The following is a 14,138-nucleotide window of genomic DNA, read 5'->3' on the forward strand; positions in this document are numbered from 1 at the left end:
GAGGGAATGTGTATAAAATATATAATAAATTATATGAGGGGATGTGTATAGACTATATGAGGGAATGCCAGACTATATGAGGGCATGTTTATAGACTATGATAGACTATATGAGGGCATGCCAGACCTTATAAGGACATGTGTATAGACTATGGTGGACTATTTGAAGGCATGACAGAATATATAAGGCATGCCGGTTAGGGAATGTGTATAGACTATATGATAGTCTATATGAGGACATGCCAGTGAGGGAATGTATATAGACTATATGATTGTCTATATGAGAACATGCCAGTGAGGGAATGTGTAAAGACTATATGATTCCCATTACAAAGGTACCATGATACCAATTTGTTGCATTATAATGACTGAAAGTTCTAGCCAGAGACAACATTCTAATTACTGGCATATTGAAACAATGAAAAAAGAAACTTTAAAACAACCACAAGAACATATTTTGCTTATTGAAATAAAACCCTAGATTTCTAATTTAATTCATAAAGAGCAAAAACAGCCCAATAGTTAATATTTGGCAAACGTTTCTGAGAGCACATAAACTGTATCTTTGTAATACAAGAAAAATGAAAGCTGACACTTACCAGTTCTACTGATCCATAGTGCTTCCTACTGAACTCTCCCCTTCTGCAGCCCAGGTCTTCAGAAGCAGAGCTGAAACACACAACACACAAAACTGATCACAAGAGCTTCGTAAAGGTAAAATATTGTTCCATATGCACTTTATACACAATCGTGTAAAAAATAAAGTACATTATTTACATACAGTACATTAAGTAAATACAATTTCTGATGAATAACAAAACATTACATATTTCACTGTCATTATTTAATTTGCAAAAATCAATCAAGCCGAAATGGAGAAACCATGTGTGAAAAACTAAGGACACCTTGTAATTCAAAAGTTTGTAGAATCGTGTTTATTATGTATGACTTTATTGGTATCTCACATTGTAATGTTATTGTTTTGGCTCACTCTTTTTTAACATCATTGCTTCAGTTCATTAATGTTTGAGGGCATTTGTTTATGGACAGCTCTTCTATGGTATGGCATTTAAGTCAGGTTGAGATCTAAGATTATGCTGTAGATTCGCTGGTGTGCTTGGGATCATTGTCCTGTTGTATGATACAATTTAGGGCAAAGCTTTAGCTGTAAGACAGATGGCCTCATATTTGACTCTACCATATATTGGTATACGGAGGAGTTCATGGTCAACTCAGTGACTGCAAGTTGCCCAGGTCCTCTATCAGCATGCTTGACAGTTGGTATGAGGTGTTTGTGCTGATATGCTGTGTTTGGATTTCTGTGCATAATGGATTTGCTGTGCATTCTGCCCAAACATCTCCACTATAGTTGTAGATGCTTTAAGGGCATTGTTCCAGAAGTCTTGCAGTTCGCCCAGATGCAACTATACAATCCTAAGCCATGCTGCTATGTTCTTTTTTTAGAGAGAAAATGCTTTTTCTTTCAAATAATCCATACTTGTCCATTCTTTTTCAAATGTCAACAAATTTTGCAGACACTAATTGAGGCCTGTACAGTCTGAGATGTAACATTTGTGTTTTTTATTGATGTTTTCTCTGAGCACCGTCTGACCTTGAGGTGAATTTGCTGGGATGTTCACTCCTAGAAAGAATGGCAACTGTCGTGAATGTTTTCCACTTTTGTGTTGGGCTTAAAATTGCTTAAAAATGGCCTTATAACCCTTCCCAATCTGATGAACAACACTAACCTGAATGCTTTAGACCACCAAACTGCTAAATCTTGGGCTTTTAGAGGTGGGCACATTCGTTAATTGACGTTTAATTAAGTCAATTTAATTAGCAGAGCCTTGCGGCTATTTAACCTCTTAAATCCTCTGCAAACTGTAAAGCTGTACTTAATTTTGAATGCATGGCCTTTTTATTTTGGTATTTATTTTTGTAAGAATAAATGATGACGGTGTAATATGTTGTGTGTTGTTCATCAGAAGTTGTATTTGCATAATTGTAAGAACTGGTAAGGACCCAATGCCTTTTATTATATCCTGAAAGGTAAAACCCTATCATTCAAAAATGGCGTACATTTTCACATACATACAGATAAACATGTAAATGAGAACTGGATATTGGCTACAGTAGGTACACTTGATACTGGCTCTAGCCTTAACATTTCAATTCTCAATATAGACCCTTGGGCTAATAGCATTTTCATATGCATTTGTAGTTTGTTTAATTTATACCACAGGGGGGCTGATTTGAGGAAGTACATTCCTACAGTTGCCATAATCAAATTATGCCTCGTACTGTTAATGGCAGTAAGTAAACAAGAGTTGTCATAGTGTGCATGTGCGTCTGCATCTGTGTTTGCACATACAGGGGCAAGAGACTGGGTTTCTCCTGCTCTAGGGGGAAAGGGTTATCTTTATGCTTCTATTAGTACTTTACATTGCAAAAAATGTTATAATTTCTGCTCATAGGAAAAGCTGACATTGTCTTGAGGGCAGTTTAGTAAATATATATCTTATTTTGTGACTATGAAGGTAGACGTATGAGTGTTTTTTCCCCTCTTAGAATAGGACAGAATCTAAATGGTGAAGATTTTGCCTTCGGCCTGATACAGTTTTTATTTACATCTTTTGTTCTTCCATAACAAAGTTGTGAAAGTTAACAGAGGAAACAGGTTCATTGTGTCAAAATGTCCTATACAGTGAAACCCGGTTATCTCGCCCTCGGTTACCTCAACAACCCTATTAAGTCGACGATTTTGAAGTGGAACTGCCAAATTCTCGCTTTTTCTAAGCATTTTTTATCGGTTATGTCGACTTTTTTTATGTCGCCGAACCCTAATATGTCGAGCTCAAGGGGGGAAAATTTGCCATTTAACGTCGGTTATCTCGGTGCAGCCGCAGAACTCGCGGAAGTGGCGGAAAAATCAAGTCTTACAGCTGCTACAGGTGTTGTATTGTATACTGGTGAATCTCTGCTGTTAGTTAGTGCTAGTGTTCGTAGTGTTAGTAGGGGCGCGGCGCGGCTTTGGGAAGAAAAGCGCAGCCGTTGAGAGAGTGCCGGTGGGAAGACACGTACCGGGATACGCATGTGCGATGACAACGACCGCCGTGAACCAACATATACCAACAATAACGGACAGTAAAAGTGTGGAAGTTTAAATAGGAGCTGGTGATGATGATAAACGAGCACCATATGTGCGCGATTGAAGCCGGGAGCTTCAGAGAAAGGGCGAAGTGGGCCGAAGGGGGCGTGGCAGGTGGATTCATCATAGATAAACATGTACTGTATGTATTTTTATAGCATGCCTTCATCAAACAAATTGCGGCAACGCTGTTGTGTAAAAAACCCCTTCAAAAACACGTGCATGCACATTCTCATTTATTAACGCACATCATGTACATAAAGAAATTTTAAGCACGTTATTATATTGCCGCCATTTGATTTTCGTTTATCTCGAACATCGGTTACCTCGATGCTTTTTGGCGACCCCCTAGGACATCGACATTACCGGGTTCCACTGTACATCTATTTTTACTGATAACTGAAACTAAAAAAAGAGAAAAAAATTAAACCAAAATAAAAAGTGGGCTTCATAAATAATCATCTGCCTGAATGAATCTTATAATTGTAGATGACGAGGTGAGAAGCCATCAACGAATCCCCTGCGGATGAAAAAAAATGTTTTATGTAATGAAGGAGGTTGAGTTCATGTTGATTTAACAAGCTGTTCTTTCCTCCTGGTAACAGGTACACATAACACCCCTTCTTGTAAACAGATTTCAGAAGTTTTCTGAGACATTTCTTTTTCCAAAATAGAGACGCTGATTATTTTATTCGAAACATTTGTACATCTGCACTTATTTACTAGTCGAATTATTCACATGGCAATGAGCAATGCACCCAATCAACTCGCATCACACAGAATGAGAATGTGGGAAAACCTGATCTCTGTGACTTTAGGGCATGACATAATTGTTGAGATGGGTGTTTCAGACAATGCTGATCAGGAATCTGATGGTACTTTGGGTGCAGACTCAAAAAAACATTTCATCCATTTTATTTTTCTTAGGTTTCTTATCAATTAGCCATTTCTGCCCAAGAATCTCTCACTGAATGTCCACACTGCAAACTCCAGAGACTGCAGTGCGTTTTAATGCACAACACACCCATGTCAATGTCAAAGGTCACATTGTGAACATGACCTGAATGTATCTGCAAGTTGGTAAGCATTTTTGCTGCTGCCACATGATCAGCTGATCATAACGCTCACGTGATATGAAATTCAACAACACTGCACTCAGAATTAGAATATCCCTAGAATTATCTGCTCATACTTCATCAAGCAATTCCCATCCTGATCGGTTTGCAGAGGAAAAACTTTTTTTTCTTACATCTTAGAGCCCGCATGAGTAAAGGTGTAACAGCGACACCTATTAACTTGTTCTAGGTGCACAAAATACAATTATGTGGCTTTTATTCATGTCAAAAAGAAAAATTTACGCAGAATGTAAAGACATCAGATACAGATCCTCTCTCGTTGATGATCATTTGCATCATATGCACTTCGCATATTCACCTCAGATATTCAGGCTGACTTCAGTGCACTTGTTTAAGCCCAAAACAGGCCTGAACACAAAAAAAAAAAATGTGGGTAAACCAACCAAAAAAAAACACTGGGTGCAGTTATTTCCTTTTTTTGCTAATGTGATGTTGGTCTTTGAAAAAAACAGTTAATAAAGTTATGATGCTATTTTTAAAATTCTATAAAAAAAAGCACATTTTCTAAATTGTTTTTATAAATGTTCCTTAAATAGTGCAATAATTATGCGCACCACTCACTCACATATATTATATGTATTGTATATTCCAGACCTCTGAAACCATCCCAATTTCTCATGTGGCCCTTTTGGGAAAATAATTGCCCCCCCCTGTCCTAGACAAAGGTCGTCTTGTGGTACCAATTAGCGTTATTGACCAGAACATCCCACACCATGACTTCCGTTACTATCGATACAGTATTCACAGAACGGTGTGTCTCAAAGCATTCAATTACTCCTTAGCCACTTGGACACGAAGTCTCATCTTAAACTAACTGAACATGCTGCAGTTACTGTCACTTAATAATGTATATAGTACATTCAGTGCAGGTCAACGCTAGATCCTTTTAGTTTTCATGAAAACCTCTAAATTCATCCAACTGCAACAAGAAAACAGCTACAATAATTATAGATAATCACTGATTTGTATTACATTTATTTAGCTCTGTAGCTCTAAAGTCAAAGCTTATGATGCTTTTGAACAAAACACTTGATTATAATACTTAAATATGGTAATACTTAAAATCTTGTCTATTTATTTGTTAATCTGTTTATCTGTCAAAAAGCTATTTTTATTTTAATTTCCATGCTATGTGCATAGTGCATTAAGCCATTCTCCATTTCCAACTCTCACCTAAACGATTAATGCTCTGTCCAGACTTATGAAATGACAGTTCCATGTGCTACAGCTGTAAACTTTAATTATGTCTGTCATATTAGCAGCTGTGAAATGGCTGCATAAGGAGACATGACGTGGAGCTAATTTGAAATACTCTAAATTGCACATTCGACGACCGCAACACTTCAATCGAGTTGACCATTACGTGAAATTGAGAAAGAAAGTGTGCAAATGCCAAATCCATGCCGAGCAGATCTAGAGAGATTTTTTTGTACATTGCAAAAACACACCGTCATACACAGAAATCTTGAAGGGCCACGCTTGCCAAATTCATCACTGTGATGCTATGTCCTTGAAATCCTACATGTGGGAACACCCAGAACAGCTCATAGTAAGCCAAAATCATACACTACATCGCCAAACGTATTGGGTCACCTGGTCATAAGTACGGAATGTATTTTTGAGCATTGTATTCCACATTTAGTCCCAATGTGCTCTTATCATTCCCTTCACTCTTCTGGGAAGATGTTCCACTAAATTTTGGAGTGTGCTTATAGATATTTGTGTTAATCAGCCACAAGGGTATTACGAAAATCAGGTACTGATGAAGGTGAGGAGACCTGGGGTGCAGTCAGTATTCCAATTCATCCCAAAGGTGTTCAGTAGGGATAAGATCAGAGCTCTATAGCAAGCAACTCAAGATCTTCCTCTCCAAAGCATGTAAACCAAATCTTCAGGGAGCTCACATTGTGCACAGGGGCATTGCCGTGCTGGAACAGGTTTGGGTTTCCAAGTTCAAGTGAATGCAAAATTTTATTATAGCCCCTTTACAATTTATTATAGTACTATTCAATAGAGTGTCTCCGGCTTTGTGGTAACAGTTTGGAAAAGAAGCACATAAAGCAGGAAAGGTCAGGTGTCCCAATACTTTTGGTGATATAGTGTATGTGGTAAATGTATGTATATGCCAAATCATATTTGACCATCAAACCTAATACACTGCATATGGATTATTGGTAACCTTTCATTTAGATGCTCTTCAACAGGTCAGGCTTTGCACAGATGTTCATGAAAAGACCAAAAACATATCTGCAACACCCACACAACCCTTGTGTAGAGGCAAATAAGGAACTGGGGAGTCAGAGAGACTCCTATACAACAAAATATCATTATAAATTTTAACCAAACAGCTGTTTAAAATGATGAAAAGTTCTGCACAAAACGGATGCAGCTTCTTATAAATTTACTACCGAAAATATTCTCTTAGTTGCAGGTTTGGAAATCCTTGAACATGCTGTGTTCCTGCTAAACAAACCGCAGGCTGTAACTGAGATTACAATGATATGAGTTTTCTTTAACAGGTTGTGACCACTTCCCTTTTTTTTTGATGACTACTACACCCATACTGTACACATCCAAGAGCGGCTGGTCAGCCTTCTGTCTCAAAACCCCAACCGATACAATGATCATATAATTATCCTAATATTCAAGTTTGTTGCATTCAAGCACAAGCGATTTCTGAAATCTGAAATTGTTGAATATATAATTATAAATATTTAGGTCATTCGAGGAATATGGTTGGCTGCTTCATGTGCTGCTGTTTAATCACAGCTGGCACAGTTTCAATTTGGTGCCAGTGTACGACAAAATGAAATCTGACAAAACAAATCGAATGTTGAAATATGTCTTAGTAACCAGTATTAAAATGCTTTAAAAGTGGAATGGGCCACCAGGGTTGGGGGAAGAAGTCTTCCAAGGAGTTTGTCCATACTGTTTATTGATTAAATTATCTCCAGTATTCTGGTCAGGGTTAAAATGGATCCTATTCTTAACCCAGGAACAATGATTGGACATCAGGACTGTGCAAGGCAACCAAGCAGAAACAAAGCAAATAGCACTGCCAATCCACCATCGGAATTTTTTTTTGTAGGTGGAAGGAACCCTGAAGATCCCAGAGTGAATCCACACAGACACGAGGAAAACATGTGAAAGTCGGCACCGATGGTAATCCGAGCTCAGGCTCAAACAGAGGAACCTGGCGCCACAGTGCTACCTCGTATTATTCACTGCTGGTGAAATCTAATTCTCATGAGCATTAAAACACGTTAATGCCTGCATAAATTGGCAGTTTTGCCGAAAGGCAGCTCAAATACTCATTTAGAGACAACATTGTGTTCTGTTGTGCTTTTTTTAAAGCCAAATAGGCTAATATCACTGCGTTTACCACTTGGTATATATGACTGAAAATGCAGAACTGAGAATGTGAATTCTAAAAAATAAATGATGAAAACATTATAATGTTATATAATTATAACATATGGGAAGTGGTCTCTGATCCAGGAAAGTTGTATCATGGCTGACCCTGCACACTGACCCCAGTTTCCTAATACGCTGGTGTATGTGAAGAAAGAATTCCACTGTGACATAAATGCATCTACTATTATAACTGTACATTTAATTAATGTTGACTAGCTGACAACTCTCAAATAGTGTGTTCTCCTGCACAAAGGTGAACTATTCCCTGGCCACAACAAAAATAAATCAGGTTAGCAAACATTGTTTAAACTTCTAGTAGTGGTAACACAGTGGTTAAGGTATTGAACTTCTGGTAATGTGTGAGTTTAACCCCTGGCACCAATTAAGCTGCCATGCTGGGCCCTTGGGCACGGCCCTTAACCCTCAACTGCTCAGTAGGGTAATTGTGTGTGTGTTGGGCAAATGTCATACATGTAAATGATAAAAATATTCATTAATTTTAAGCATATTTATGATTTGTTATAAGCGATGCAAAGTTCATTAAATGTACTTCATTGAAAATGCGGACATCAATTCTACGTAACACAAATTGAACGCAATTTGTTTTCGTAAATCTGGCATGATTTGATTACGTACTTTCAAAGCCCTGAAGAAAATGCATTCTTTCATGCAAACTAAGCATTAAACTATTATTAAACCACTCAAGTGTTAAGATAATTAATAAGTACAGTGGAACCCAGTTATGTCACGGCGTAGGGGTGTACCAAAAAGCATCGAGATAACCGATGATCGAGATAAACGAAAACCAATATGGCGGCAATATAATAACGTGCTTGAAATTTCTTTATATACATGATGTGCGTTAATAAATGAGAATGTATATGGACATGTTTTTGGAGGTTTTTTTACACAACACATTGCCACGATTTGTTTGATGAAGGCATGCTATAAAAATGTACATACGTGTTTGTTAACAACTAACAGCAGAGATTTACCAGTATACAATACAAACCACCGTCGATTCTCAAAACAAACCTTTATTATATTCTCCACATTGCAAACACAAAGATTGCTCACAAAATCACAAAAAACATGCGGGGGTGTAGTTCATTTTTACAAAAAGCTAACCACTGTCAAAATTAAATTCTCAAGTCATTTCACTCTGACACACAGCTCTGAAAAGTATCCTACACCTGTAGCATCTGTAAGGCTTGATTTTTTCACCACTTTCATGAGTTCTTCTGCGGCTGCACAGTGCCGTCTCACTACCGTATTTTCGCGTATATAAGATGCACCCCGGGTGAGGGGTATGTAAAACTTTCTATAAGACACGTCTTATATACGCGAAAATACGGTAATGAGATAGTGACGTGGCAAAAGCCGGGGATTGGTCATGCCGATCGAGATAACCGACGTTAGGTGGCAAATTTGCCACCCCTTGTGCTCGAGATATTAGGGTTCGTCGACATAAAAAATCGACATAACCGATTAAAAATGCTAAGACAAAGCGAGAATTTGGCGGCTCCACTTTAAAAACGGCGACTTAATAGGGTTGGCGAGTTAACCGAGGTCGAGATAAGTGGGTTCCACTGTAATTTTGTCACTTCTTTCTGCTTGTGCTGACAACCTTCTGACCTTTTATCTAGTAATAAGAAATACGGTGTTAGCAAGTATTAGCCTCATAAAATGTAGCCTAATGCGATGTTACCAAATCAATGTTTTTTACTTGCACATTGTCAGATGTCTGCGATCTGGCTAATGTAACATTATAACTTTATTTTGGAATGAATAACATACGCACTCTATCTATCTATCTATCTATCTATCTATCTATCTATCTATCTATCTATCTATCTATCTATCTATTTTATTAGTGGGCCTATATATATATATATATATATATATATATATATATATATATATATATATATATATATATATATATATATATATATATATATATATATATATATATATATATATATATATATATATATATATATATATATATATATATATATATATATATATATATATATATATATATATATATATATATATATATATATATATATATATACCATATTTTCAGACTATAAGCAACTTTTTTTCCCACGAAGCAGCTCACCTGGGTTCTGAGCTGCACGGCTTCTGGAGAAAAAAACTTCCATCGGGTGATTTTTAAACGCACGACGATGCCAAAAGATAAACTCCCGTGAGAAATAGTTGTGAAAGGAAGGAGGAAGACAGTGAACAATGACTTTTTGGTCGGCTACTGTTTAGATACAAGCCGTTGTAACGTGTTGAGTCTGGGTGAAGGGAGAGCTTGCTAACTCCAGTTGCAACAGAAATCATATAAGCACAGACAGGTTTCCAAAACTCGTGCTTTTTTATTTTTCTTGGCAACAGCGTTATGGGTTAGTCAAAGAAACTTAGAAATGAGCATCAGGAAATAATAAGGACATATTCCTCAGTCTTACACACACGCAGTAATACCGGAAATGCGGCGCCAGGCTATTCTCAAAATACCGCTCTGCTCCTAAAAGAAGCGCAACATATTTCATATGTCTTTCGTTAAAGCCTGTGTAAAGTACTTTAGTGTAGATGGCTTATGGACAGGTGAGGCTTATTTATGTTAAAAATAAAAATATTTGTAAAATTCAGTGGGTGCGGCTTATATATGGGTGCGCTTATTAGGCCGGAAAGTACGGTGTGTGTGTGTGTGTATATATATATATATATATATATATATATATATATATATATATATATATATATATATACACACACACACACACACACACACACACAGACCCACTAATCCTGTATATTAAAATAAATGAACAAATGCATTAATGAATGAATAAGCAAAAAAATGTTTTTTTAATAAATAAATGAATAAATGGATAAATGTATAGATGTATGGCTGGGTGCATAAACAAATTGATGAATAGATGTATGGGTGGGTGAATAAACAAATGAATGAATGATTGAATGAATAAACGAATGAGTGAATAAAAGAACAAACGAGCGAATGGATAAATGGATGATTGAACAAATGAATAGATGATGTCGGACTCTTGAGTAGTTATTAATCTAATACAGATCACCATGTGAACATAACCAGATGCTGAAAAAGTCTTATAGCCGGTAATAGACTGTAATCAGCGCGTTTATTAATGTCTCCTATTACCGTAATGTCAAAAATAGACTTCAACGGAAAATATTGTTTAAACCTAAATACGTGTGTGTGTGTGTGTGTGTGTGTGTGTGTGTGTGTGTGTGTGTGTGTTATTACAGTTGCTGTGTTGTGTTGTTTCCCCCCCTGAGCATTATAATGAATTATTAACACTTTTTCTATGTTTCTCCCACACACATCACACGACACGCGTATTTACGGTTATTTAAACACCGTTTTAATTCGTGTACAACTTGTATTTTTTCTTCTGGAGAGGTTTATAAATCTGTATAAAGGTTATTTGGAGTCTGGTGTTTAATTATGATTTTTTTTCAGCTAAATAAAAGAATGAACTACAGCAGGGTTGAAGGTATGAATATCAAAACGACCGCATCGATTTGGCACAGAAATCCCCAATCCTGCAGCAGTAACACATCAGCGCTGCTGTTTTAAAGCCTGGGAATGACATATTTGTATCTCCGATATGATCTATTTGTATGTATATTTGTAGCTGGTGATAAATGGGATGGGAGGAAAGGTGGGAAGTGTGTAACCCGCTCACCGTTGGGTTAAGTTCAACAGTTTGGTGGCTGCCGTGTCCGCGCCGCTCATGGCCCCCATGCGACGGTGAAGGGTTTTCCTCCGCCCGGGCTTTTTGCTCGCTCTGCTTCTCTTCTTTTACTGAAGAAAACAGGTCACCATGTTTTCCTTTCCTTTCCTTCCCCCCACCCACCCTCACAAGACACCTTTCTACTTCTTTCTGTCTCTCTGTCTGTCTGTCTGTCAGTCCGTGTGTCGCGCTCGGCTCTCAGTCCCGCATCGTTGTCCGTGTGGCGGAGTGTCTCTGGTCTGCGCGCTCGTGATGGAGGAGCTTCATACAGACGCAGCGCTGAAGTGAGAAAAAAAAGCGCGGAAAAACAAACGAGGCGCGAGCGTACCGGATTCCCGCCGTCTATCTTTTGACACGCGCACGGGCGCGAGCGTGCGTGCGTATGTGTGTATGGGTTGCAGGTGTGTGGGATCTAGCGGACTGCAGACACTTCACTCTGCTGCCCCTTTTTCGTTTTCTCTCTCTCTCTCTCTCTCTCTCTCTCTCTCTCTCTCTCTCTCTCTCTCTCTCTTACACACACACACACACACACACACACACACTGAATAGGCGTTGGTGTTGTTCTGCATTCACACTCTGAAGAAAAAGTGACTGTGGGAAACCCAAACAGGAACATAATGTCCCTCAAATACACAGTTAAGTGCATCGCCTTCTCAATCGACATATGGAATAATGGTGTGTGACACACATGGATATTTTATTACAGACTCAAACAAACACACACAGAGAATCAGTTCCCAAGTTTACCTCGGGCCACGAGACAGGAACTTGAGCTAGATGGTATTTCTGTCAATCCATCTACCAGCACCTTTTGTAAAAGGAGGAAACCAGAGAACCCAGAGGAAACCAACGTGCAGAAATGGAGAACGTGCACACAGGAACCAAAGTGCGGCTTCAAGAGCCCAGAGCTGGAAGGCAGCAGAATGTACCTGTTGCATCCACCCCACCCTAACACACACACACACACACACACACACACACACACACACACACACACACACTGAATGGGTGTTGGTGTTGTTCTGCATTCACACTACAAAAGTGACTGCGGAAAACCCAAAGAGAAATGAAATGTCCCTCAAGTACACTGTAAGTTCAATGCCTTCTTAATCAACATATGAAATACTGGTGTGTATGACACATGGATAATTTCTTACACACTCAAACCAAAACACACACAAACACACAGAGATTTAGTTGCTGTGAATCCCGGGCCATGAAACAGTAACACTTGCAATAGATGGGATTTCTGTCTATCCAACTGCAAACACTTTATATAAAGGAGGAAACCAGAAAACCCATAGGAAACCTGTGTGCACAGGGAGAACGTGCACGCAGTAACCCAAGTGCCACTTTGAGAGCCCAGAGCTGTGAGTCGTCACTATGCACCTGCTGCAAACCATGCGCACACACACACACACACACACACACACTAAATGGGCATTGGTGTGTTCTTCATTCACACTCTATAAAAGTGACTGAAGTAAACCAAACAGAAACATAAAGTCCTTCAAATGCACCATAAGTGCCATGCTGTGTGCGCCAGATGGATGTTCGCTTACAGACCCAAACCAAAACACACACACACACACACACACACACACACACACACACACAGAAATAGGGTGCTGTTGCTGCATTCATTACTCAGAAGGGGGTCATTATATTCCATATTTTGTCAATGACCAAGGCTGAAAGGTTTCATTAATCATTCATTCATCAGTTTAGTTCACTAATTATTCTTTATTCCTCTCTCTGTAAATATTCTATACTGGCCAGGGTTTTTCCCATGGCCACGAGAACAAAAACACTTAATCTAGATAGGATTTCAGTCAATCTATTTACCAGTACTTTTTTTTTTTACAAAGGAAACCAGAGAACTCGGAGGAAACCCACATGCGCCCAGGGAAAACAACCCAAGTAGTAATAGTAACCCAAGCTCTGCATCAAGAGGCCAGAGCTGTGAGGAAACACAGTGCTTACCTGCTGCACAATTGTGCTGCCTACACTAGTATTCAAATACGGAAAGGAGGTCAGCGAGGAAATATTCAGAGAGCAGCACTATTGTGGTGTGCAAGTTCAAGACGGGCACAAGGACATTTCAGGAGAGTGCTGGTTTTCACTTGGGTAAGAGTGAAAGTGGGTGGACAGGAAGCTCAAAAGTTTACAAATTTTCAGCAACATCTAAATTAACATAATTTAAACTGAGAAAAGACACAAATCAAGTACCATGGGATTGCATCTGTATTATAGTACGTGTTACTCTTGAAGTGGTGGCAGACGTGGTTAGATACTTTTTACTCAGTGGCGGGCAGTTAGGGCCCGCAAAGCCTTCTCTGCTGGTCTAAACACTATCGGTATATATAATATTTGTTCCATGAAATTGTATTAATTTATTCCCAACAGTTTATTTTCTCCATTTTGTAGCGTTTCTCTTGGCTGCACTGCTTCCAGTATGTGGATGTGGATGTTAGATTTTTTGTCCAATCAGATTTCAGCCTCTATGTGCTGCAATGTCAATCTAATCTGTCCAGGGCCTTCAAAGTCAGTACTGCTGGCCCTTTAACCTTTGATAATATTACCAACGGGTCTGTTTCCTTAACCAATCAGATTTCAAATTTGCTTTACAGGGATAGCGTCAGCATTTTTCCAT

At 38.5% G+C, this 14,138-nt stretch overlaps 1 protein-coding gene across 5 annotated transcripts in view; it reads right to left on the reverse strand.

The window, feature by feature from the left end:
• The window catches only part of garnl3 (GTPase activating Rap/RanGAP domain like 3), an 81,790-nt gene that overhangs the window by 47,219 nt on the left and 20,433 nt on the right, over nucleotides 1-14,138 (reverse strand). For 4 of the 5 annotated variants that reach the window (XM_046839267.1, XM_046839265.1, XM_046839264.1 and 1 more), the window contains exon 2: nucleotides 599-668. In XM_046839267.1, coding sequence (XP_046695223.1) covers nucleotides 599-668 — 70 coding nt within the window. Of the gene's footprint in view, nucleotides 1-598; nucleotides 669-11,437; nucleotides 11,938-14,138 lie in introns of those variants that run through there. The other variant, XM_046839266.1, reaches the window with a different exon arrangement.

The sequence above is a fragment of the Silurus meridionalis genome, chromosome 25 (genome assembly GCF_014805685.1).
Source record: "Silurus meridionalis isolate SWU-2019-XX chromosome 25, ASM1480568v1, whole genome shotgun sequence".
Taxonomy (NCBI): domain Eukaryota; kingdom Metazoa; phylum Chordata; class Actinopteri; order Siluriformes; family Siluridae; genus Silurus; species Silurus meridionalis.